At 42.6% G+C, this 27,683-nt stretch overlaps 1 protein-coding gene across 1 annotated transcript; it reads left to right on the top strand.

The window, feature by feature from the left end:
- Positions 1-5,070: 5,070 nt before the first annotated feature.
- LOC125345251 (sperm motility kinase 1-like) lies at positions 5,071-5,831 on the top strand. The gene is given in 2 exon segments (XM_048337467.1): positions 5,071-5,659; positions 5,662-5,831. Coding segments are annotated over 2 exon segments (759 nt in total).
- The last annotated feature ends 21,852 nt before the right edge of the window (positions 5,832-27,683 follow it).

Here is a 27,683-nt window from a genome sequence, read left to right as displayed (position 1 = left end):
AGACTGTGCCAAAAAGAACAGAAAAGGTAAACTGTAATCAGAGAGAAAAATAGCTTTGAGCTTCAAGGTTTTCAATATTCTGCCTGGGCTGCTGTAAGTAATCTTGTATGGCACTATAAAGAACATTACATGATGGAGACAGGTAAATAACAGGGTACCACAGGTAAACTCTGAATGCCCCTTAAAGTATAGTTGCAGGTAGCATGGGAAGTCTTGAGTCAGACTCCTGCCCAGGTATTCCCAGTATGTGGAATGTGCCTTTTTCCTGGGTTGGAGAGAGGATTGTGACCTTCTTAGAGACATCTATTTGACACTCTAGGAGTAAACTGTATCTCCAGGATGTGGCCACCTTGGATGGGTCATGGTAGATCCAGTGATAGATGAAGGTCAGTGGAGGGAGGAGAAAGTGGTGTGCAGAGGCCTATACAGACACCAGGTGTGGTGTCTGCAGAGGCTGTGGCAGCCACATAAGCCTGGAGGCCTCACAATATCCTGTGGAGGCCAAGGCAGATGAACACAAAGGAGTTACGTACGAACTGAGCAAAAGTTTGATGATAGAGACCAGTGGATAAAGCCAATGCCAACCTGGTCACAGCCAGGCTAGGAGAGGGGCAATGGTGTTCAGCCACTCCAGCTCAGCATTTTACTCTGTGGGATTGGACTTGATGATTGTCAAGCATTTTTTAGAGAGGGTAATGAAACTTTGGACTAGTTTGCACAACCAACTTCCTTCCTTCCCTCCCTTCCTTCCTTCCTTCCTTCCTTCCTTCCTTCCTTCCTTCCTTCCTTCCTTCCTTCCTTCCTTCCTTCCTTCCTTCCCTTCTTTCCCTTCTTTCTATCTCTGTTTCTTTTTCCAGCATTGGGTTTGAACTCAGAGCCCCAGTTCTGCCTCTTAGCTCTCTTTCACTCAAGGTTAGCACTCTATAATGGTGAAGGTGTTCAAGCCTGGAGGAAGCTAACTTTAACTGGAATTCATGCATAATAAGAGCTGAAAGAGATATAAAGTTGTACCCAATACCCTGTTTGTATGAATAAGGACAGAGAAAAAGAAATCATCCAGTTACTAGATGAGAATGTAGATAGCACTGAGGGGAATAGATTAATTTCTATCTTTAAGAGGTGAGGAGAGGGAAAAGAATGTTCATGAGCCTAAAATCTGGTCTAACTACCATGTTCGCTTGTTCCTTTGCCAGCCATGATGGGGGCTTCTTGGCCGTGTCAAAGTGGTCACAATTTACAAAGCTCTGGCATTAGGAGTGCCTTCTACAGAGACTGCCCTCAGCATTGACTAATCAATTTTCCATGAAAAAAATAATTTCTTCACGAGAATGGAAAATTCATTTTTCAATTGGAAGGAAGGCATCTTTTACAGAAATATGGGTGTGCTAATTCAGGCAAAGCTCATGAACTTAGATAACTATTAGCATTTTTTTTTTTTTGCTGGTACTGGGGCTTGAACTCAGGGCCTGGGCACTGTCCCTGAGCCACTTCCAGCTTTTTCTGAGTAGTTTATTGTAGACAGGAGTCTCATAGACTTTTCTGCCTGGACTGGCTTTGACCTACTATCCCCAGACCTTAGCCTCCTGAGTAGCTAGGATTAAAGACGTGAGTCACTGGCACCGGGCTGTGTTTCTGATTTTATGAGATAAAGTGAATTGCACAAGCACCACTAGAATGAGGACTATTAGTGGAAGCCATTAGAGCAGAAGTCAAACATAAATATTGACAGCAGCCTCCGTTTTGTAACTATTTCCTATTAGTGTGCCCAACATGTTTCTAGTACAGGACTGCCTAGTTACTTATTCATGGATATTTTCCTAGAGTCCCTTATATGCTAGACACTGGGGAAACTGAGAAGAATGAGCAACCACTGCTGTCCTCCAGACCTCTGGAGTGTAGGAGTCCCTATGACCTATTATCTCCTGTCTCACCCCAATAGAAGGTGTGAGCTTCATGCGGTATACACAATTCCTTCTCTCTTTGCTTCTGCCCTCATGCTGGGTATGAGAGTTACATAGCAAGTGTTCAGTAACAAGTGCTGAAATCCCTATGCTGGTGAGAGGCTCAAGGGACCACAGAGGCTAAGGGAGTGGCCTACCCTCTCATTGGTCATGGGGCAGGGTCTAGTCTTGTGGCTGAATGACCAACCTCCCTCTTGCTGGCTGCTTTGTTTAAGGTAGCTTTTCACATTCTTTTCCCCCAGCAGCTTGGAAGCTCTAGTCCTAGCATCTTAAGTTCATTCACCTAAGATACACCATCTAGTGTATCACTAGTAGAGGAACTGGGCAGCAGCCCTCCCCACAGTGCAGTCAGCCAGGGTGCTGCTCTTCTTGTCTATGGTTTCCCCTTCCAATTGAGGGTTTTGGTTGAGTTCTAGATGGTAGTAGTTCCTACTCAACCACTGAGTGAGGCTTTCCATGCACAAAGAGCTGGAAACTCACTCTCTCTCTCTCTCTCTCTCTCTCTCTCTCTCTCTCTCTCTGTGTGTGTGTGTGTGTGTGTTTCTACTGGAGTTTGAATTCAGGGCCTGGGTGCTGTCTCTGAGCTTTTGTGCTCAAGAGTGGTGCTTTACCACTTGAGCCACCGCTCCATTCCAGATTTTTGGTGGTTAATTGGAGATAAGAGTCTCACAGACTTTTCTGTCTAGGTTAGCATCAATCCATGATCCTCAGATTTCAGTCTCCTGAGAAGCTAGGTGACAGGTGTGAGCCACTGGTGCCCAGCAAGAGCTATAAACTAAGTTTGTGTATCTTCAAAGATAACAAAGATAATCTTTGAATAGTTGCCCTACTCAATGAAATTTGTAAATTGTCATAGAAAAGCTTAAGTTTTCTCAAAATGAAATGAATTCTTTTAAGAAACAAGATTGAAATTTGTGTTTATCTTCTCAACATCCTACTACCTAAATCTGGCTGTAGGCAGTGTTTGTGTTTACTCATAGGACCATGAGGAGGAGGCTAGAAGTGTGCGTCTTCAGGGAAGGCAGTCTGTCCTTCTCTTATTATAGTTCTTCCATTGCCTCCCATTGTAGGTGTCAGTCATGGGATGTTGTGTGGTTGCAGAGCTCAAAACAGATGGCCTTCCCTTCTTGATTGCAGGTTCTTTCATAGACCAGGGCTAATCATTTGACATGGTAAACTCCGTTTTAAAATCCTTTGCTAGAAGTATGTTTGCTGGCATCCCAAAGAAGGAAAAAGATGCTAACTCTTGGGTTACCACAGCTTACACTCTGAGAAGTTTCAGCCGTTTGTGTGTGTGTGTGTTTACATGTATCTTAATATATACACAGGTATATATCTATATTTTGTATACATATATACATACATTCAAACATATAAGTTAAAAAGCGTTAACATAGTAGCTTATTCAGCCATAGTTGTTGAATCATGGAGATGTGGAGTAGATGAATAAATATGGCTGCTTCCAAATGGGAATGGTAGCCATGCTTGGTTTTAGTTTCATATAAAGTAAATGAGGACAATGGCTATAATCAGGAGACATTATATTTAGCTTTCCTGCATAAATATTTGTGGAAGCAGGCAATCATTGTTTCCTTTAAACCTTAATTTCCTCGATTTTCTCATAGGAAGATAAGGTCCAATATCATGTACTTGAGACAATACATTTAAAGTGCTTTAGACCATGCCCCAAAGTGATAGAGGTAGAGTTTTAGAAGTTTAATTGATATTATTTTTCCTTATGATAAGGACTTTAAATGGCAACATTTTTCCTTCTTTTCTTTCCATATTCCTTAACTGACTTTATATATGTAACTAAGGGTTTATTATATTTACTGCTAATAGATGCTGTTCACATTGGCTTGATGGCTGGTATTCTACGACTTGAATCACTCCTTCAGTCCAACATTTTGCTGATTAACTGCAGAAGGAGTCTTATAAACTTTTTCTGCCATAGCTGGCTTTAAACAGTGATTTTCTAGTGATTTTTCAGCATCCCGGAGAGCTAGGATTAGAAGCATGGGCCAACCGCACCTGGCTTGAACTAACAGTACTTAATGCTCACTTTTCTTCAATTTATTAACTAGGAAACAATCAAAGTGCTTATTTATGAGAGATGTGCCTTGATTTAATTTCCCATTGAACATTTGAGGAAAATGGTTTACTGCTGTTTAGTTGTCCTAAAATATCTTATAAGACTTCCAAGATCACTGAAATAGAGCCATTACAGGAACAGAAGAATATGACTCATGATAATATTGGGTTAGTCTGTTGTGCAATTATAAACTGTTTCAAATAACTGAAAAGAAAAAAGCAAGTCTCAGTAGAATTCTAAAAATGATGCAAAGAAGAGAAAGACCAAGAAGAACCAACAAACTGCAAACTACAAACAAAAAGGAAAACAAACCCCATTAACTGTAACAAACAATAGGATATGACAACGATCGTTGTATGGTTGGAGTATAATTGGTTGGTTACGTGGTGATTTGTTGGTTTGTGGATTCGGTTTGGTGATTTGGCGTGGATTTTTTGGGTTTGTGGATTTGGATTGTGATTTGGCTTTGACTTGTGGACTTTGGAGGTTTTTTTTTTTTTTACCTTTTTTGTTTTACTGTTTGTTGTTTTAGCTTTATTTTCTTTATATTACATTTTCCTTTTATTTTTGCTTAATTTATTTCACTTCTATTATTTTAGTTTTACTTTTATTATACTTACATTTTCTTTGACTTAATTTTTTTTACTTTCCTTGTTCAGAATTAGATAGCATTTAGGTCTCTTGTCATTTTATTACTATTATTCATCTATTTCTTCTACATTTACATTTTAGGTTTTGTTATCCTAGGTTTTTATTAGATAGTAGTTACATTTTATTATTCATTATATATTTACATTTTAGTGTTCATTAGTTATCATAGGCTTTGCAGAGATTTTAGTCCTTTATTACATATATTTTATTTCATACCATTTCATTGTATCTTATTTCTGTGATTTTTTTTCTATTGTATTCCATTTCCTTGTATTTTGCTGGTTATATTTGATTACCTTTGTTTTCATTTTCCTTATATGTTCCTTTATTTTCTCCCTAGACAGCATCGCTAGGGTGCTGTATAGGATGACTAGCAAGAGTAGAGAGGCGAGGTCCCCATGGCTCTTTGGGTCCAGTTTCTTAACCAGAGAGCTATTCCAGGCTCACTACCAGGTGCTGAGGACCATCCGTGAGGAGGCCTTCACCTCAATCAAATTGGCCAAGCACCTGCTTGTGGACTTCCTGGTGGCCGTGAAAATCTTGGACAAGATGGATATTGAGTTCTTTGCCTCAGAAGTGGATATCCTAATGTCTGTGTACCACCAGAATATCGTCAAGCTGTTCGAGGTGGTAGAGACACGGGGACGGTTGTACTTGGTAATGGAGCACATAGATGGAGACCTAGTGGACCACCTGCAAAAGGTGGGCAGGATGGAGGAGGAGGAGGTCAGACCAATGTTTGGGCAGATCTTGCAGGGGGTCAATTACTGCCATGACAATGGCATTGCTCACAGGGACCTCAAGGCAGAAAATATCCTGCTGGACAGCAGAGGCACAGCCAAGCTCTGTGACTTCGGGCTGAGCACACGCTTCTTGCCAGGGAAGGAGCTGGACAGGGAATGTGGGACTCTGGCCTATTTGGCCCCTGAGATGCTCAAGCACCAGAGATACCAGGGCCCAAGGTGGATGTTTGGAGCCTGGGCATGCTGCTCTACTACATGGTGAAGGGTGATGTGCCCTATAAAGGCAGGTCATGGTTTCTACTGAAAGCACAAATATTAGCAGGAAATTTTAAAATAAGAAATCTTTATCTTCTGAACGTCGAGGGCTTTTGGCATATACGATGACAGCTAATCCTAATCAGAGACCATCAGTTTGGTAAGTGATGTGCCACCCCTGGTTCGGACACCATGATGCAGCCATACCAAGTCCCAGCCAACCAGTTCAGAAGCAGCCAGACCCTGCCATCCTGCAGATAATGTCCACCTACCTGGGATTTGCCCCAGAGGAGATGCAGGAAGCCCTGTCTGGCAGGAAGTTTAATGCTGCCATGGCCACTTTCCAGATTCTGCAGCAGCAGCAAGACCTGGGCCAAGATTTGGCCTGCCTGGTGAGGTGCCCCCTTCCTGGTCCTCTACCTTGTCCCTTGCCTGTGCACCCATCCAGTCGAAATGTGCCCTTCAAGAGAGCCAGTGCTACTGTGCGCCACCCTGTTGCTGGCCTGCCTGCTGAGCAGCAGCAGGAGAAGGGTGGCAGGAAGGATGCCAGGTCTGTGACTCTCCCCTGTCTGCTCTGGAGCCCTAGCATAAAGGTCACCAATGGGGAGACTGAGAACAGCCAGCCTCTCCCTGCTCCAGCATCAGCAGCAATGTTTGAGAAAAATGTGCTGCTGCTGTCTTCCTGGTTGAGAACTTTAAAGTGTGTCATCCTTTCAGTGGCAAACAGCAGTGACAGCCTGGCTACAAGCAGGTGGGTTCTGAGCTCTGTTTCATTTATGTTTCATGAGATCATTTTAGTTCATCATCCCCTAATTCACGGTTGCCTGTTGGTATTGCAGTGTCAAGGTTTAAAGAAAGGACGGGGCAGGGTGAGACAGAAGGATGTGTAAAGGGACAGAATTTTGGAAGGGATGTTCACCTGTCAGGGGCAGTACTGTCTGATTCAGCCCATGACTTTCCTTTCTTCCTTCAAATCAAGTGGAGATGCAGGAAAACTGTTACCATGCTACTCATTCAACGAAATGCTATGCAGCCTGAACATGCCTGGAAACCAGCGTCCCTCTGCTCCTACCTCGAAGAACATTCATACTTCACAGACTTGTTTTCCTTTCTTTTTATTTTCTACATGGAATATGGTTTTCCAAAATTACTGTGTTTTCTCATCAACTTAATAAATACATTGATATTTCTGGGAGATGACTACGTGTATTCTGAGTTTGTGTCCTTCATTTTCATCTTGAGTACTGGGAGTTAGCTTGAGTGTAATGGAGCCAATAGTCTTGCCTGTATCTTAGCTATTCAGAGGACTGACTCCTTAAAGGATTGACATTCCAAGAAAAGCAGCCCACAGTCTTTTATCTATTATTAAGACATGCAGGAGGGAGGGAGGAGGAGCTTGAGCAGTTGGTTGGCCTATTAAGCACAGCAAGTGCAAAGTGCTGAGTTCTAAACTCTAATTTAAGGAAAGGATAAGGTGAGTCTATCTCCATCAGCAGGAAGCAATTAACAGTGTTTCTCAAAAATAGGAGCTGTCTTCAGAAACAAAGCCCTGAACTCTTGTTCTGTTTTATGGTTATGTTTTTTTTTTTCCTTTTGTGCAGGTCTTGGAGCTTGGATTCAGCCTTTGTGTGCTCTCCTTGAGCTTGTTTTCTAAAGGCTAGTTCTCTACCATCTGAGTCACAGCTCCACTTCTGGCTTTATTGGTGGTTATTTCCAGATAAAAGTCAGACACTAGGATTGACTTAGAACCAACATCCCCAGATCTTAGCTTTGTGAGTAGCTAAAATTACAAATGTGAACTACTAGCACCCAGCTGTTTGTCCTTTTTAGAAGGACAAAGAGGCTACTAGGTAGACATGGTTATCCTAATTCTGCCTGGAAGTCTGCAATACCATGGCAAACTCCAGTAGCAGAAACAGACTGAAGTATGCTCACAACTCAATGGCTTTATTGAGCCTTTCAATTAATCTTTCCAGAGGAAGTCAAGAGATTCTTGACAGGGATAGGAACATATAGGTGCTGGTTGTTCACCCTTGTAAATCTGGCTACTTGGGAGATGGATCTGAGGACTGAAGAAAGAGCAGAGCAAGCAGAAAAGTATGAGACACTCCTATTTCAAATTATTCTGCAGAATGACTGGAATTGGGGATGTGGTTCAAATGATTAGTCCCAATCTTAAGCAACCCAAAATGAGAAAGCACAAGACCCTAAGTTCAAGCCCCACTCTTGGCACAAAGAAAAGGAAAATACTATGCCACAGAGCAAACTCCTCAGCCCCGTTTGAGTATTTCAAAAGCAGGTCTCAGAAAGTTGGCCAAAATGGAGGACCTATTTCATTAAGACACACAGAGGATGGAAGAGAAACTCTTCAGGAAGGAGAAGAGTTTATGGGAAAGAATTTTAAAAATATAGATGAAAGCAATTATATTACAGATACACTGTGCTGTTGTGACCCCAGAGATAAGCAAAGGCAAGGTGGCCTCAGCCTTGCAGAGCCTGGTACTGACTTGGGCCTGGTGTGCACAGCTTACAGCTCAGTGATGGACAATGCGTCCCTGCACCTCGTTTAAGGTTTGTTTCCTCTAAGAAGAATAACATTGGTATCTTCTGTGCTTTACATCAAGTGTGTAGATTATCTTTGGACTTTTCCTAGTATTCAATCGGAAATATGGGAGGTGTCTTTTTAAATTTATTTCAATTTTTGTTCTTGTTCCAGTCCCTGGGCACAGGACCTGGGTCCTGTCCCTGTGCTTTTTCTGCTCAAGGCTCACTCTACCACTGAAGTCCTAAGGCCAAGAATGTACCCAGAAACATTTCCTCCTCACAACAATAAAGATTTACTACATTTTGGAGATGTTAATCCCAACAACTAGAGCAGTTAGCAGTGAGGAAGGTGGCTCTCTACTTATACCATCGGAAATGTTAAATTTAGGGGCATCAGGAGTTACTTGGCTATGAAAGAATTCATGAAGAGTCGCAGGGCAAAGCAAAGGAAGTAAACGTTTATTCACTTTTTTCAAGAGAAGCAAGGAAACCAAAACTCCTTGGGCAACGTGAGCTATTGCAGGAAGTGTTATTGCTGTCTTTTAAAGGTGAGCCCTGTATAAACATAGAACTCCCCTATGACCCAGCAGCCCCATTTTTGGGTATTTATCTAAAAGACCACAAACATAATCACACTAAAGCCACCAGCACAACAATGTTCATCGCAGCACAATTTGTCACAGCGAGAATCTGGAACCAACCCAGATTCCCCTCAGTAGAGGAATGGATCAGGAAAATGTGGTACATATACACAATGCAATTTTATGCCTCTATCAGAAAGAATGACATTGCCCCATTTGTAAGGAAATGGAAGGACTTGGAAAAAGTAATACTAAGTGAAGTGAGCCAGACCCAAAGGAACACGGACTCTATGGTCTCACTTATAGGGAATAATTAGTACAGGTTTAGGCAAGTCACAGCAGAGTATCATAGGAGCCCAATAGCTATACCCTTATGAACACATAAGATGATGCTAAGTGAAATGAACTCCATGTTATGGAAACGATTGTTATATCACAGTTGTAACTACTTTCAACGTGCCATGTGTAACTGTAGCCTCTATTATTGATGATATTCCTGTATCACCTTCCTGTGGTTGTACGTACACTATCTCTGTATCTTTTCTGAGTATATTGGAAACCGTGTATACTGGTATTAGAACTAGGAAATTGAAAGGAAATACCAAAATTGAGAGACACAGGGTAAAAAAAGACAAACAACTACAAAAGCAATACTTGCAAAACTGTTTGGCGTGAATGAACTGAACAACTCATGGGGAGGGAAAGGGACAGGGGGAGGGGAGAGGGGGAATGAGGGACGAGGTAACAAACAGTACAAGAAATGTATCCAATGCCTTATCTATGAAACTGTAACCTCTCTGTAATTCAGTTTGATAATAAAAACTTAAAAAAGAAAAAAAGAGAAAAAGGTGAGCCTCGTAGAAGCTAGGTGGGGGCTGGCACGGGCATTTGTGGGGAATGTATCTTGATCAGACCTGCCTGCTCACCAGGCATTGGCTCCCATGGATACATGTAAAAGTTTCTGGATACTGGATTTTTTTCAGCAAGGAACAAAGGTATTTGTGACAGGTTCTGAAGAAGATAACCAAATTAGACAGGAACCTGTACAAATGAAGTTCAGGCTCAAAGAGCAGTTCCTTAGGCCTGTTTGTTAGTTTCACACCTACAAAATAACAATTGTATCAGGTAAAAGTCCTGGATGGAAGGAGATAGATTCGCACAGCTTTTGCGGGCCATAAGGGAAAAGATTCAGGACACTCATTCAGTTGTTTACACTGTCAGTTGTGCTCCTCTATATAGAGTGGATTTCCAGGAAGTGTGGCTAGAGTTAGCCCCTACAAAATAGCAGATGGGAAGTACTTTCCCCGACTTTCAAGTTTGAAACAAAAATAAAACATAATGTACAATAAGTAATTTAAAAACTTACCACTATTCATACATACCCTTCCCCTCAGTCATGACAATTTGGCATAACCCTTCCTTGCTCAGGACAAGTGATTCAAAACTTCTGAAAATTGGGGAAACATTCTTTTTTTCAGTGGTTTCTGGCTCCTCAGAAACTGCTCAAAGAGAAACAAAAAGGGTGTCATGTGTGGCTCTTGGTGACACACATCTATGAAGTAGCTGTAATCAAGCCAGGGATACTGGATTCTAAGAAGAGGTACCTGATAGAAGCAACTCCATCCAATCAGTACAAACAGTACACCCATGTGAGAAAACCAAGGTTTCCTTAGGAAAAGGCAAATGCCAGTCTTCTGTGACCTCCCTCAGCACGGAAGAATGACTCCCTGGTCCATATTGCTTAAACATTGTCTTCTACAGTGCAGTCCTTAAAATTGCCTAGAAGAGGTTTTTGTTTTGTTTTGATAATTAAATTGTTCGTTTATAGAATGACTGAACAAGTAGAATTAGGTGCAACTGCTAATACGTCCCCTTGTATAGGTGTGTGTGTGTGTAAATGCATATATATTTGAGCATGGACTTGGTCTAGCAAGTCACTACTTTGTTTTTTCTAATAATAATATGGCAAAAGTCATGGAATAGCATTTCCAAAATTAGGCTGTGGAAGATTGTGGCTTATGTCCTATGGGCCAGCTCCATGGAATGCTCCTGTCTTCTTCCTCTTCTGTCTTCCTCCTTGTCTTCCTTCTCTCCCTTTCCTACCCCTTCCTCTTCATTTTTTCTGCTCTTCATCCCCTCTTCTTCATTTGCTAGTTTGTGGAGACAAGGTCTTGTTATGAGGCTTAACCTAACCTCAAAATGGAGATCTTTCGACATAGCCACCAAACTAGAAAGACAGCCAACCATATGGGAAAGGATCTTTACCAGCACAACAACAGACAAAGGCCTAATATCTATCTTCTACAGAGAACTCAAAAAACTAACGCCCTCCAAGCCCAGTAAACCAATTATTAAATGGGCAAAGGAGCTAAAGAGAGACTTCACAGGAGAAGAGATAAAAATGGCAAAGAAACATCTGAGGAAATGTTCAACATCCCTGGCAGTAAAGGAAATGCAAATAAAAACAACCCTGAGATACCACCTCACTCCAGTTAGAATGGTCTATACTCTGAACTCAGGCAACAACAAATGCTGGAGGGGATGTGAGGAAAGAGGAACCCTTCTCCACTGCTGGTGGGAGTGCAAATTAGTACAACCACTTTGGAGAACAGTATGGAGGTTCCTCAAAAAGCTCAACATAGACCTACCCTATGACCCAGCCATACCACCCCTAGGCATCTATCCTGAACAACAGGTCTCAGGATATAAAAAAGACATCTGCACATCCATGTTTATCGCTGCACAATTCACAATAGCCAAAATATGGAAACAACTCAGATGCCCCTCTACAGATGAATGGATCAAAAAAATGTGGTACTTATACACAATGGAATACTACATAGCGATTAGAAATGATAAAATATTGGTATTTGCAAGGAAATGGTCAGACTTGAACAAATAATGTTGAGCGAGACAAGCCTAGAACACAGAAAACAAAGGGGCATGATCTCCTTGATATATGACTGTTAAGGCGGGGGCGGGGAGGGGTGGACACTAGAGACCAGGTCTGTGAAACAAAAAACTTCTTGTCAAATGGTATTTCCCACAGGTTTGTGTCAGCTACCTTACATTATGTAACTAAAACCAAACAACTACTAAACATAAAAAGGTCTAAAATAGACCTCTCAGTGGATCACAATAGCTCAAAAGCTATATATGTATGATCATATAAGACAAGGATAAGCAAATTCTATTGTTGACAGTATATTTAAGTTCTAGGTGAATTTCCTTTGGCGTATGCCACGTGGCTACTATATATGTTTTTGGTACACTGTGTATTGTATATATGCCTACCTGATCTAGGGAAGGGAAAGAAAAATGAGGGTGTAAGATATCACAAGAAATGTACACACTGCCCTATTATGTAACTGTACCCCTTTTGCACAACACCTTGTCAACAAAATTTAATTAATAAATAAAAAAAAGGAGATCATTCTTCTAATCATATCTACCCAGGAGGCTGACATATTGCGATCCCAGTTCAAAGCCAGCCTGGGCAGGAAAGTCTTTATGGTTTCAAAACATCCAACAAAAAGCAGAGCTGGAAGTGTGCTTCAAGGAGTAAAGCACCAGCCAGGAAAGCATGTCAAACAAGTAGCAGTAAAAACAGAAAGAAATTGTACTCAAGCCTATTAACCTATTTATTATTATATCTAGGAGCAAAATAAATGGGGGTTGATACCATTATGTTACTGAAGAGATGGAGTCCATGTATGAAGACAGAGCAGAGAGAGAACAACAGGCAGGAGTACACAATGGTGTGACATGCCAAAGTCATTTATTAAAAGAGTATCTGAGCCTGGCATAGGTGGCTCAGGCCTGTAATCCTAGCTACTTAGAAGAATGAGATATCAAGACTGGGGTTCAAAGCCAGCTCAGGCAAGAAAGCCCATGAGACTTAATCTCCAATTAATGACAGAAACAGCAGGAAGTGGAGCTGTGACCCAAGTGGAAAAGCACTAGCTTTGTGCAAAAGAGCTCAGGGATAATGCCAAGGCCTTGAATTCAATCTCCAGGAAGAGAATGAGAGAGATGGATGGGTAAGGGGAGGAGAGAGAAGGGAGAGATAGAGGGGTAGAGAGGGAGAGACAGAGGAAGAGGAAGAAAGAGGAGAGAGAAAAAGATGAAAAAAAAAGAAAAAGAAAAACATCTCCAAGGTAGCATTATTGGAGGTAGAAGACAAAAGACAAAATAAATCAGAAATCAGTATAGGACACAGAACTAGAGATGACTTTTACAAAGATATCATCACAGCTCTCCTAGTCAGTCTCCTCCAAGCAATGGCATTGTTACACACATCTCTGGTGCCTGTGCCTACTTCCCATCCTGCTGTGTTATCACTTTTTTTTTTTTTTTTTTTTTGCCAGTCCTGGGGCTTGAATGCAGGGCCTGAGCACTGTCCCTGGCTTTCTTTGCTCAAGGGTAGCATTCTGCCACTTGAGCCACAGCGCCACTTCTGGCTTTATCTACATATGTGGTGCTGAGGAATGGAACCTGGGGCCTCATGTATACAAGGTAAGTACTCTTGCCACTAGGCCATATTCCCAGCCCCCATTATCTCCTTTGTACATTCTCCACTCTGTGGTTAGTCAGACTTAGAAATTACATAAAACTAACTAGATTTCATGTGAACCTAAGAATCATGAGTGGGAAAGACAATTTCTATTAAAAATGTAAAATAGATAAATATTAATGAATCTTTGGAAAGATTGGTAAACACAAGCCAATAGAAAAACACCAGCTAATATAGGAGGTTTCCATGTGTTGACTAGAAATACTGGTGAATTTCTTAATTTTTAAAATGATATAGTTAGATTACTCCAGAAGGATTATCAAATTGTCTTTCCACTCAAAATGAATGACCGAAAATAGGATGGGATGCTCTCTTTCTCTCTCTCTTTTTGTGCATGTTGAATAAATGAATATATTGGAATAATTGGATCTAATATTGATGGATAAAGGGGAAGGTTTAACAAATGGAAGGTTTGTATTGTTCTCTTCAGTGCCTTAGTTCTGCAATATTAGGTAAGTGTAAGAAAATCTCAGCTCAAGATGACAGTAATTCAACATTTTAACACCTCCCTAATAATGGCCAAAGTTTGGAGTAAACCTTGTCACCCCCAAAATAAACAACTCCACTGTAAATTCAAAATAATTTTGTATTTAGGGCGATATTAACAGAAGACATTAGGTGAAAAAATTACAGAAATGATTTTACTTGGTCTCTATGAGAAAGGAAGTGGGGAGAGGAAATATTCAAATTAGGCTCTTTAGTCTTTGTGTTATCTCTACTCGGAGAAGCCATTCACATTCACTACTATTTCTTTCTTTCTTTCTTTCTTTTTTTTTGCCAGTCCTGGGGCTTGAACTCAGGGCCTGGTCACTGTCCCTGATATTCTTTTGCTCAAGGCTAGCACTTTACCACTTGAGCCACAGGGTCACTTTTTGTTTTTCTGTTTATGTAGTACTAAGGAATCAAGCCTAGAGCTTCATGTATTCTAGGCAGGCACTCTACGACTAAGCCACATTCCCCTGATCCTGACCATACTAATGCTTATCAGAATCACTTTGATAAGATCTGTTACACAATTTAAAGATGTAGCAGTACTAGACTTAAATAGAAGGCAATGTACTGATAAATGCTGAATAGATACAGTTATGAGTAAGATGTTGCTGGTGACCAGCTTGACAGGGATCTGGAGACATATTAAAAATGTTCCCCTGAGGCTGTGCTTTGCCTCAGAAAACAAACATGTTGTAAGCATTAGTTAGCCACATGGTATAGATGAAGAAAGTGGGATTCAAAGAGGTTAACTAATCCAGAGTTATTACTCCTAGTGTGTAAAAGCAAAAGGAGCTTGTTTGCCAAATGAAGGTACTTACTTGGTTAGCCGAAAGCCTGCATTGTGACCCAGAGCACCTAAGGCTCTTTCAATGAGTACAGGATCCTCAGTTGACTTAAGCAGGTAAAGGAGGTTTTTTAAGTCACTCAGCACTTAGGACATCATTTTAGGAAGCATTGGTTATGTCTCTGCCTAAGAGAATAAGAAAATCATTGAGTTAATTTTTTTCTACTTTTTAGTCATTCAGGGGGCATGAACTCTGGACCTGGGCATTGTACTTCAGCTCAAGGTTAGCACTCTATCACTTGAGCCACAGTGCCATTCTGGTTTTCTGGTGGCTAACTGGAGATAAGAGTCTCACAAACTTTTCTTCGTGGCTGACTTTGAACATGATCCTCAGATCTCATCCTCTTGAGTAGCTAGAATTATAGGCCTGAGCCACTGAGGCCTGGCCCTATTTCTAATTTGTTTTTATTACCATTAATTTAATCCAAGTCAACATTAGAAGACACCTAGGTCTGGCCCATCCCCCTAGTTACTTGTACAGAAATATCTCTAACTCACATAGTTTATGTTTTTTGCCTCAGAGAAAGGCAAACACATTAAGTTTTGTAAGGACAGTGTGTGTGTGTGTGTGTGTGTGTGTGTGTGTGTGTGTATGCTAGTACTGGGCCTTAAACCTAGGGCTGGTTCCAAGTTCCTTAGTGTTTTCACTCAAGCTACTACTTGAGCCACAGCTCCACTTCTGGCTTTTTGCTAGTTAATTGGAAATAAGAACTTGGCTTGCCTTCTAATAGCAATTCTCAGATCTCAGCCTCTTGAGTAGCTAGAGTTACAAGCATAAGCTCAGCTAAATTCACATTAAAAATGGCAAACTTGTAATTATACATCTTTTTATCCTTTGACATAATGTAATTTTTTTTTTTTTTTGGGCCAGTACTGGGGCTTGGCTCAGGGCCTGAACACTGTCCCTAGCTTCTTTTTTTTGCTCAAGGCTAGCACTCTGCCACGTGAGCCACAGTGCCACTTCTGGCCGTTTTTTGTATATGTGGTGCTGGGGAATTGAACCCAGGGCCTCATGTATGGGAGGCAAGCACTCTTGCCACTAGGCCATATCCCCAGCCCCCATAAATGTAATTTTTAAAAGTAAAAGTCAGTTTTATAATCCAAGAATGAATGTCATTCTCAAGGGCTTGGAAGCCATCTCTCAAATGTAAAGATAAAGACCCAGGCTCAGATCTGTGGGATCTTAACCTAGGTACCTGCTTCCATGGTTTACCTATGTACTTATAAAGCTGTCTTATCTTTCCTCTGGATAAAGGCATTTAGCTAACATAAATACCCCAATGGCCTGTGAATTTGAGGTGAGCAATCTATAACAAAAGGCACTGCCAAGTCCTTTCATTTAAAGCCAGTTTACCATTGAGTTACATCTGCCAAGCTACCCAGAAGTGAGAATTTTATTTTGGTCATCCATTACCCGTGATGCTGGAGGCAAAATGGCTTAATGCTTACCCACTCTGTAATAAAATTGTTTGGTTCTTTACATATCTGTCCCTTTGTGGAAGGCAGGTTTCTGGTTGGCTGATTTCAGTTTTACGTGTTTTTCTAAGCTTCCTGAACCATCTGACTGGAAACATTTGACCTGAAAAATCCTTCAGAACGTTCAGCGAAGTGTTAGAATTCTGAATGTGGCAATCATTTGAGCAGATCTAGCGGACTTGTCCACCGCCGTGAGGGTTGTGTCTCTAACAGACAATGGTTCCAATTTCCAGCACACAGGGGCGCACACACACACATATACACACGCAAGCACACACACACACACACACACGTGAGGGATGCTGGGCCCGGGGAGGTTCAAGGTGTCTCCCCTTCTCAAGGCGGGGTAAACTGCAGGCTGTCCCCGTGGCACCCCTTCACCGCGCAGGCACACGCAGAATTTTCATCGTTGGCTCCAGCCCGCCCGCCCCCCACCTCCCTCACCCCAGTCCTCGGCATCCCTTAGGCAGCACAAAGGCCCACAGCAAGCTTTAAAGCGGGAGGCCATCAGCAGGCCTTTGAGAAGAAACGCAGTCCTCCGCTTTGACGCCGGAAGCAGGCAGAAGACTTTAGGGCGATCTTTTTGATGCCGGGAGGGGGCTCAGGACCGCACACTCGCTCTGGGGGCGATCGCCCTCTCCACCGGGGCTCCCCGCCCTCCTCCAGCTTGGCCGCTGATTTCACTGCGAGCACCGAGGAGCCACCGGGCCCCGCCCTGGCCAGGGAGGGCTCGGTGTCCGTCCCCGTCCACCTGCCGGGCAGCCCCCCCGCAACCCCGCCTCACCTGCAGACCTTGAAGGGTGAAGCCGACGCCTCCGGCAGCCTCGCCGCGGGCCCCGCGTCAGCCAGTGGATGCAGTAGCAGGCGCCGGCGCCAAGCACCAGGCCCGCCGCCACCCAGCCCGCGTCCCACGCGCAGCCCATGCTGCTGCCCGCCGGGGCGTGGCGGGTACCAGGATGCGGCGGTGACCGGGATGCGGAGCGGAACCTGGGTGCAGGAGGAACAGAGGTGCGCAGGGTCAGGACGTACGGGGGACGCCAAAGGAGATTGGGGGCCAACGCTAAAGTCCCCTGCACGCGCAGGTTCAACCCGCCCACTAGGCCCGCCCAGTCGCTTCGTACGCCGAGATCTGACAGCGCTGCCTCTGGATGCTAGCCCCGCCCCATGCCACGCCCTCAGCCACGCCCTCGCCGCTGATCTTTGGGCTCCCAGTCGCCCACCTACGGTTGCCAGGCAACGCCTGGAGGCAGACAGTCTTCCTGTGGCCACTGGAGTGCTGTCAGTAGGCAAAGTGCAGATGCTCAGTCCATCCTCTCCCCATGGCTTCGCTACGCAATGCCACCCCCAGGCTCAGGAAGTACTTTAAAGACAACGACATTCCTCAAGTCTACGAGGTACTGGAGTCTCCTGGGTCGGGCGTGGGGAGGTAGAAGGGCTGGAGACTGAGAAGGAAGAGAGGAGGAGGGAAGAGCAACAAGCAAGGCTAAGTCGGATCTGGGTGACCCCGCAAGTGTGGGCCTGAGACACAGATCCTCGAAGACCCAGAAGTGATGGTGCCTGGAGGGGGTGGTAAACCCCAGGGAGAAAAAGTATATACAGGCCAGGAACAGAACCCCAAACTCCAACTTTGAAGGTTTGGACAAGAGGAGAAAGAAGTGTCAGAGGGCTCGAAGAGGGAGGAGAACGAGTGTGTAGTAAGGTGAAGAGTGTTAGCTAGGTGCTGTTGCTTCACACCTACCATCCTTGCTACTGTGGGGACTGAGAGCAAAAGGATGAGGTTCAAGGGCAGCCCAGGTGGAAAACTGGGTGATAAGGAACTAGCAAGAAATAGGGCTTCCAAGTGGTGAAGCCACAGCCTAGCACTAGTGAGACCCTGAGCTCAAACCCTTCTCTCTCTCTCTCTCTCTGTGTCACACACACACACACACACACACACACACACACATACACCCCAAGTCTTAAGCAGGTGGTAGTGGGCACCGATTGCCTGAGATAAGGACCTGAAGGAATTCTGTGGGAAAGAAACCTCACACTCAGCATTGTCTTTGGAATAGAATCTCCCAGTTAAAGAAGAAAGAAGGACAATACACAGGTGACTTGTAGGCTTTCTAGGTTTTGGGGTAGAGGGCAGAGGAGTTTATGATAAACAGTTTGAGAAGAACTTGTTAAGTCTGCTCTGGATTACTTAATGTGCAGAACAGCAAGTGTAGGTCATGTATAGATAGCCTTGACCACCTTCATTTTATAAAGCAATGGGTTTGACACTGCCCACTTCAGAGTGACCCTGGAAATAGCAGGTCTGTTGCCCAGACCTGCTTTAGACAGCTCTGTGCCTTGAATAACGTGGGTGGGTTTAGCACAAGTTCTTATCTCCTACAGAGATTTCCGTCCTTTATCTCTATCAGCTGTCTCTGTTTGGGCCTCCAGGATAGATTTTCTGAACTATACAATCTTTTCCACTCTGTCTTAGAGTTACCTCCCCTGTCATTTAATGAAAGGTAATGTGTGACTTGAGAGTTCATATGTGTAATTAAAATTGGACCAAAAAGAACCTGTGTTGCCAATGGCCTATCAAGTGGCATTAGTAGAAGTTGGTAAAAGCATGCCAGTGAAATTTACGCAGCTTGTGGATATACTGTAACGCAGTAAATTGTGGAACTATGGAAAGAAGTGTTTCTTTCTAATTTTCTGGCACAAGTTGTTCACCACATGGGGTGTGTGTGTGTGTGTGTGTGTGTGTGTGTGTGTGTGTATGTGGTGGGGCTGCAGGTACAAGGAAGGGGGGGGAAGAGAGAGAATATACAACTGTGCACAAGAATAGGAGAGCCCAGATGGATGTCTTAACTTTTCTCTTCTATTGCGAGGATGATTTAGTAGAGCCCTTCTACTTTTTGGATGGCAATGTGAAATAGGAGTGCTTCAACCCTAAGCTTTTATCCCAAGGAGTCCTTCACCCATCTGTTTCCACATTAGGAAGAAAACACTTTTTGGGTCCTCACATACCCATTTAAACTCATTATTCACTCCCTCTAAGAGACTGTTCAAGTGAATTTCATTCTGTCCAGTACCTCTTTTATCTATGTGACTCAATTTCTCAGGACTTAAACTCTTCTAAAATCCATCTCTTAGGGTGGAAGGTGTGACTCAAATGGTAGAGTGCTTGTCTAATAGGCCTTGATTTCAAACTCTAGTACTACCAAAAAATAAAAAAATAAAGATGAACTAGTTTGAAATCCATCTCCGGAAAATTTTGGGATAAAGTTCTTCATCAGATTTTCTCATATTTTTAGCCTCTTCTGAACTTCACGTATGTGTCATAAGTACAACCTATTTTTTTTCTTTTTTTTTTTGCCAGTCCTGGGGCTTGGACTCAGGGCCTGAGCATTGTCCCTGGTTTTTTTTTTTTTTTTTTTTTTGTTTTGTTTTTTGCTCAAGGCTAGCACTCTGCCACTTGAGTCACAGCGCCACTTCTGGCCATTTTCTGTATATGTGGTGCTGGGGAATCGAACCCAGGGCTTCAAATATAGGAGGCAAGCGCTCTTGCCACTAGGCCATATACCCAACCCCCCTATTTTTTTCACTTACAATATAATTTCCCTGCAAAGTTCTTCAGTTTTGAGATAGGTGCCGGTGTCTCATTCCTGTAATCCTAGCTACTCAGGAAGCTGTGGCTCACACCTGTAATCCTAACTATTTAAGAAGCTGAGATTTGAGGATTTCTGTTGGAAGCCTGTCCCGGCAGGAAAGTCCATGAGACTCTTATCTACAATAAATTGCTCAGAAAAAGCCAAAAGTTGTGCGTGTATGTCTCAAGTGGTAGGGTCCTAGCCTTGAGCAGAAAGAGATTCAGGGATATTGCTCAGGCCCTGAGTTCAAGCCCCAGGAGTGGAAAACAACAAGAAGAAGTTTTGCCTGGTTCACTAATCTTACTGAGTCTATTGACTGATTTAGAACTAGTCAGTCATTTTTTGCCAGGCTAGATTCACCTCCCCTGGTGTGGGGATGCTAATCTTACTTGCTTATCAGTGCTCCCCTTTTCACCCTCTCTCCTGGGCACCCGACCCGCGGGCAGCCAAGGTGGAGCGAAGGGACACGGGCAAGCCTAAAGTGCACACGGCCGAACGAGATCCCCTTTTCCTCCCTCCTTACCCACCAAGGAAGCCAGGCGCAGACGGATCTCGGAGAGGCTTCGGAGAGCAATCCGGTTTAATCGGGAGGGGCTTACAGTAATATAATGATGATGACGAGGATTGAGCATGAGCTGCGATAGGCTGGCGAGCTTGTCCATCCAAGAGCAGCTCCCAAGGACCTCCCTCATGGGCTAACGTCACTTCCCATAGTACCGCCCTCTGGGCAAAACCCGTGAAAAGGGGAGCACACAGGCTTGTTGGTGCAAGGTTGGGGGATGGTCTCAAAGCTATCCCTTCTGGTTCTGGACCCAGAAGGAGATAGGTGTAGCTCACTTCCACACTGCCCCAGGGCTGGGGGAAGGGCGGTGTCTCGGGAGTGCTCTCATCGCCCTTCCCCCCCCTTCAGGCCAAGATGAATCCCCAACAATTTTTAAATACTGCTTTTCCCCCCAATTCTTTCTCTCTATCTGAGAATCATGAATATGCATTTAAAATCAACAACAAAACAAACAAATTTTGTTCTACATAGCTCTTTTGCTATATTCCTGTTTTTGCTCTTGGGCGGAGGGGATCTTTTCCATTGACTGTCCTCAGTTTTACTAATTCTGTTTTATGCTATGGTCTGTTAAATAAATCTTAATTTCAGACAATACAGCCTAGAGTTTTCATTGATTATTAAAAAAATACATTCCAGCAAGTAAATTGATCCATGTTTTCATCCATCTTATTACCTTTACTTAAAAAAAACCATGTTAATTATTGTTATTTTAAAACCATACTCCATACCTTAAATATATAGATTTTTAAGCCAGTCTTTCTCTTTTTTTATAATTGATTACTGATCGCTTTTCTTGTCTCTGAATGTATCAAGAGTTATTTATTTTATTGCATATTGTCTAAAAAGAAGAGCAGACAATTCACAATTTCTTTCTTTTCTTTGCTCCCAGCATTAGAATCTGAACTCAGACCCTTGAACTTGCTTCACTTGCTTACTTGATTTTTGCTCTGATCACTTGAGCCATGCTTCCACCTCTTTGCTATTTATTTTGGAAATAGAGTCTCAAGGATTTTTATGCCCAGCCTCACTTCAAACTTTCATCCTCCAGATCTCAGTCTTTTAAGTAGCTAGGATTACAGAGGTAAACCTTGTCTCCTGGATTTCCTTTGTACAGAGTGAAGCACCAGTGATCTCTATCTGATCTGATCTGATCTGATCTGATCTCTATCTCAATTGATCTGAGTTGAGGCTGCACTGTAGACATTTAGACTCAGTCCACATTTGGCTTGTCCCATTTCTTGGGCAAAGCTCTTCCTGGGTTTAAGATTGAGAAACTATCGGGACTTCAAGTCTCCTCATTCTGAAAGACTGCAAGTGATTCAATTTTACCCTTCACAGTTTTTTTTTCTCTAGATTTTTAAGTTGTTGTTATTGTAGCAATCATTAAGTTAATGCCCAGTTTTCATATGTTTTTGAGCTCAGCTATTTAGTTTTCTTCCCCAGCTCCAGCTTTGTATTCTATCAAAAGTTGAGGGCTAGGTTGATTGTATCCTGAGACCGACTCTTCCTGCAGCTGTGACTCACTCTATCTTTTAGGAGTCATTGCTCAGAGCCCAGCTTCCTGCCCTTCCTGAACACTTCCAGAATCCTGCAGATGTCTTCTGGGAGAAAGTAGCCACATTTCAGGCCTCTCTCATTTCTAGTCTGTCATCTGAGCTCCACGTACCACCAAAAGCCAGCTCTTTCTCTGTCCACTGGTAGAGCTCCTCTCCTGGATCCAGCCCACCCCTTGTTCCAGTTCCAGAATTGGCAAATGTGTCCAGGGGACAGAGCTCTGTGGACTTACCAGATTTCTGCGGACCAGTCTCCCATCCTGAAATGTCATTTGCCAATACCAATTTTAAACCTAATTTTAAAGAAAACTGCTTTTTGGGTTGTTTGAGTTTTTTGCTTTTGTTTTTAGTAGGATTCTCAGACTCTAGTGTCTTTCCACATTCTCCTTAGAAGTGCAGTCTTGTGGAGATGATTTCACTCTTCAGTTTGTCTCAGATCTAGTGATGGGGTAGTTGTCCTGCTTGTCTCTCTATTACTACTTCCAAGCCATGTGTCTTTCCCCTTGTTCTGAAGCCTCAGATTTTTTAAAGTTTATAACATCAGATTGAGTATTATTATATATAAGCCTTTGTTTACTCTTTGTGTTTCATTGGTAACTTCAGCACCTGGTTTACCACTTTCTTTTTTTTTTTTTCATCTCTACTCCTACCATTCTTTGTGTTTTTATATCTACACAGGGAAGTTCCATTCATGCCCTTGACCTTTCTTCAAGCTATCTTTTCTCTGGCCTTTTGTAGTCTTCCATTCCTGCAGTCTTATTTGCATTTGTTTTATCCAAATTGCTGTGCCACCTCGCCATCTCCAACACCATTTCTTCATCCCCGTGCAACCTGCCAGCTCACTCACTCTAGAGCTACTCTATCACTTCTGCAACTTCACTGACAACCAGTATATCCATTTAACTGTTTCTGTACTCTTATATCTATATCCCTTTATCCACTGTTGATTCCTTTGCTCATCATTGGTGCAGGTACGTACTGCATACTAATCCATAACGTTTACTGGCTTAAAATAAAACCATTTTATTATTGCCTCTTACAATTATAGGAAGCAACAGGTTGTTTTTGCTCAAGCTCTCTCCTGCACACTTGTATGTGCTTGGCTAGAGTTAAAGTCACTTCAGAAGCTTCTGCTATGATTTGGATGTGTTCCTCCAAAGTGTAATGGAGTTGAGAGGTAAAGTCTTTATAATGTAATTGGTTCATGAAGCCTCTGCCCTTGCAAATGGATTCATGCTGTTATTGCCAGAGTGAATTGGTTGTCTTCAGAGTGGGTTCCTGGTTGTAGGTGAAGTTCATTCTCATTCTTTCTCTTGTGTGTGCCCTTTCACTAAGGGATACTTCAGCAAGAAATACCTTACCAAATCTTGCCACATGACCTTGAACTTACCAGCCTCCATAACTATAAGAAATGAAAGGACTATCTGTTCTTTATAAGATACCAGGTATCTGTGTAGCAGTATGGAAAAGAAGCTAGTTTTCGTACTTACATGTACATCTTTTTTCTCTCTTTACCTTGATCCTGTACATACAAGAACAATCCGCTTTTTATTGGGATTGTGTTTTTGGAATTTATCTAAGCTTTTGTTTAAGATGATTGTTGTGATTTCAAAAGTGAGTCTGAAACTTGTGTAGTCAATCATCATGATTCTGTAATGAAACACCTCTTTCTTCGCGGTCCATGTGCTCAGCTTTGCAGCAAGCCAGTCTTTTCCATCATATGTCGTCAGAATATAACCTCATTCTTGCAATCTAGATACCAGCATAGAAAATAGGATATAAGCATAGATATATAGGAAAGCCTTTATTGGACTGTGTAACCAAGTTTTTGATGCTATAGATCAAAGCCATAGCTTTTGGTATGCTAGACAAGTGTTTTACCAGTAAGCGACCTTACTGGCCCTGTTTTTCTATGTCAGCCCAAGCTGGTTTTGAACTGAGTGCTGTACTTGGATTATAGGCATGTGCTACTATCTCTAGTAAGTCCAGTATTTTTTGTTGTTGTTGGTCGTGGTCGTGGGACTTGAACTCTGAGCCTGCGCACTGTTTGAGCTCTTCGGCTCTGGGTCTGGGCCCTGTCCTTGAGCACTTCAGCTTAAGGCTGAAGCATTCTACCACTTTGAGCCACAGTGCCACGTCGAGTTTTCTGGTGGTTAATTGGAGATAAGAGTCTCATGGACTTTCCTGCCTGCGCTGACTTTGAACCGCGATCCTCAGATCTCAGCGTCCTAAATAGTTAGGAATTACAAGTGTGAGCCACCAGTGACTGACAAGTCCAATGTTTTTTACAGTTAAGGTTTTTATATGAAATAAATGAACCAAATGGTTGGATATTAGAAATTTGGCAGTGAAATATTTACTCTTTATAAGGATACATTAGACATTTTCAGTTTAAAAAATCAAGTGTTGATACTCAAAGTTTACACTTGGAATTGTAGGAAAATTGAGTAATTTTACTGTCTTCTGACACTTCACCCTCATAATATTCATTATGTATTTCTGACAGAAGTTAGGACAGAAAAGACTGGCTTGCTGTAAAGCTGAGCACATGGACCGCGAAGAAAGAGGTGTTTCATTACAGAATCATGATGATTGACTACACAAGTTTTAGACTCACTTTTGAAATCACAACAATCATCTTAAACAAAAGCTTAGATAAATTCCAACTTTTTTTTGCCAGTCCTGGGACTTGAACCCAGGGCCTGAGCACTGTCCCTGAGCTTGCTTTGCTTAAGGCTAGTACTCTACCACTTGAGCCACAGTGCTGCTTCTGGCCTTTTCTGTTTATGTGGTACCAAGGCATCTATCACTACATTCCCAGCCCATGGACACTTTTGAGATATGAGTACATAGATACATATAAACACACACACACACACACACACACACACACACACACACATATCTCAAGCTGGCTTGGAACTCATATTGGCTTCAGTTTCTGTCAGTTTGGATTATGGACATGTGCTACCTAGCCCAGTATAAGGGACTTTTTCCATCTCAGTGGGACTATCTTAACCTTTGCCCATCTTCAGAGATATTTCAAGGTGAGCATTTTTACCACTATGCCATATTCCCAGCCCTCAGAGATATTTCTAAAAGGCATTTGTGTATATATTTATCATTTCTCATATAGATACACAGACAGGCAAGCAGGCAGCCAGGCAGAAAGATAGAGTGAGAGAGCGAGAGAGTGAGAGAGCGAGAGAGCGAGAGGGAGAATGAGTTCGGATCCTAGGGCTTTAACTCAGGGCTTGAGTGCTGTCCCTACATGTTTGTTGCTCCAAGCTCTACTACTTGAGCTACAGTTCCATGTCTGGCTTTTATGGTGGTAATTGGAGTTGAGTTTCACAGACTTTCCTGCATGGCTGGCTTTAGATCTCAGCCTTCTGAGTAGCTAGGATTACAGGCACGAGCCACCAGCACCTGGTGGCATTTGTGTTTTCAAGGAAGTTATTAAGATGTGCAGATTTTTAAATAGCATATCCTAAATATATATATACATATGTATGTGTATATATATATATATTCCCTATGTTTTCTACCAGACAGAAGCCAACAAGACAAATTCTGTCCACAGGTACCAGAGATGAGCTACATATGATGACTATAATGTCCACAAAAAAATTAAGCAGATGTACTTAGTGAGAAAAGTGTTCTTCAAGGAAGGAGAACGGGGGTGCGGGGGAATCAATGTATCACATGAATATATGATAATATCATAACATACCCACTACTGTGTATAATTAATATACACAACTTAAAATGCAAGTGCTCTTCAAATTGTAATATCAGATTTCAGTTTGTTGTCCACTAAAGAGAAAAGAATTTGCAAACTAGGTCTTCCCAGCAGAGGGCAGACTTGTAGTACAAATCATGATTTGAAAGACAAACTTGTTTCTTTTTTCTTCTCTCTCTTTTTTTTTTTTTTTTTTTTTGTCTTTTGGCAGTCCTGGGGCTTGAACTCAGGGCCTGGGCACTGTCCCTGAGCCTCTCTGTGCCCAAGGCTAGCTAGCACTCTACCACTTGAGCCACAGAACCACTTCCGGCCTTTTCTGTGCATGTGATACTGAGGAATCAAATCCAGTGTTTCATGCATGCTAGGCAAGCACTCTACCACTAAGCCACATCCCCAGCTTTCCCCTGATTTTGTGATAAGATTTCATACTTTGTTTTAAGATTAAGTTGTTAATATGTACTTTAAAATTATGTACTTTAGGCTCTGCCTTTTTTGTATGGATTTAGTACTGGGATTAAACTCAGGGCCTCCAGCTTACTCTTGCAGGTGTTCCACAATTTAAGCCATGCTTCAGCCCATTCTGCTACAGAATGGAATTTGTAACGTCCCAGCTGCTCCCCCCCCCCATGCTTCTCTTAGATTATGATCCTGCTATCTTTGCCTCCTGCATAGCTGAGATTATAGGTATAAACCACCATGCACAGCCTAGGTATTTTTTTTTTAAAGGATTAATTGCTGTACCTAATCTGTTAGAGTTGCAAATGCTGGGCCCTAGGGCACATTCCTGAAGTGCTATGAGGCCAGCATGGGCAACATAGGGAAAGGATCCTATTTCAAAAGAAAACTAGTTTTCTTATCTTGGAAGACTGGACATATCAAGAAATCTACAGTTTCTGATACTCATTAGGCAGATCCCAACTTCCTTAAAATTCCCTGTAAGGCAGTAGTCCTCAGACTTCCATGAGCATAGGAATCACCTTGAGCAAGCATACCAGAATGCAGATTCCCAGGCTCCATTTTCAGAGACTGAGGTGATTCAAATGTAAATGTACACAGAGTGCCAGAATAAGATGGAGTGGTGAGCATAGAAATCCAGGGTCCTAGCGCCAGATAGCAGCTGGGCTTTACATCAGTGCTGAAGGATGACACAGGATGCTGTTGGAGTAGAAGGGATCAGCCTCTCTGTAGCTTCCAGGTAGGACCCACCCTGGCTGCCTTTTAGGCAATAGGCAGTTTTTCCAAATCCAGCTTGCAACTATGGTGAGAACCACTGTGGTTCTGTGCATCTCTGTACTCTTTGTTTGGGAGAAAAAGAAATCAATCTGCAAATGATGGAGCCATTCTTGAGAGCAGCTAGGATGAGGCCAGGTCAAGAGGTAGAGCTGAAGAAGGATCTGATGTCTCAACTAAGACATTTTGCCATTGTCTTAAGAGGTGAATTCCCAACCTGCAGGCTGCACACTGAGAGGTCAGAGTTCTTGCAAAGTGATAAATTGTATTATTCAGGATTCAGTTAGGAGATTTCTCCCTCTCTCTTCCTTTTTTGGTTCTCTTTCCTCTTCTTTTTCTCCACATTTCTTTGCTTCTCTCTTGGTTTCCTTGCTTCCCTGCCTCCCTCCCTCCTCCTCTTCCTTTTCTTTCTTTTTTTCCTACTTCTCTTTCTCCTCCCCCTCCTTCTACATCTTTGAAACTCCCTTCCTCCTTTCCTTCCCAAGGACATTGTGAAAACTGATAAAGTACCCGTGCTTAGGTCTGCTGACACCTGGCCCATAGAGATGCGAAGAACTGCTCTGCCTAACTCACAGAATGAGATATTTTATTCCCAAAGGAGAGGAGCAGGAGGAAGCCAGCAGGTGTAATTTCTAGGTAGAAGAACCTAAGAAGTTCCTAGGAGGTTTCCAGGTGGTTTCTGTAGGTTATGACCTATAAACCTTTGTCTGTGTCTGAAATGGAGAAATGTTTAGTAATTCTATATATCTTTGAAGACTGGA

The sequence above is a fragment of the Perognathus longimembris genome, chromosome 2, assembly GCF_023159225.1.
Source record: "Perognathus longimembris pacificus isolate PPM17 chromosome 2, ASM2315922v1, whole genome shotgun sequence".
Taxonomy (NCBI): Eukaryota; Metazoa; Chordata; class Mammalia; order Rodentia; family Heteromyidae; genus Perognathus; species Perognathus longimembris.
This window is presented reverse-complemented; position numbering and strand designations above follow the sequence as displayed.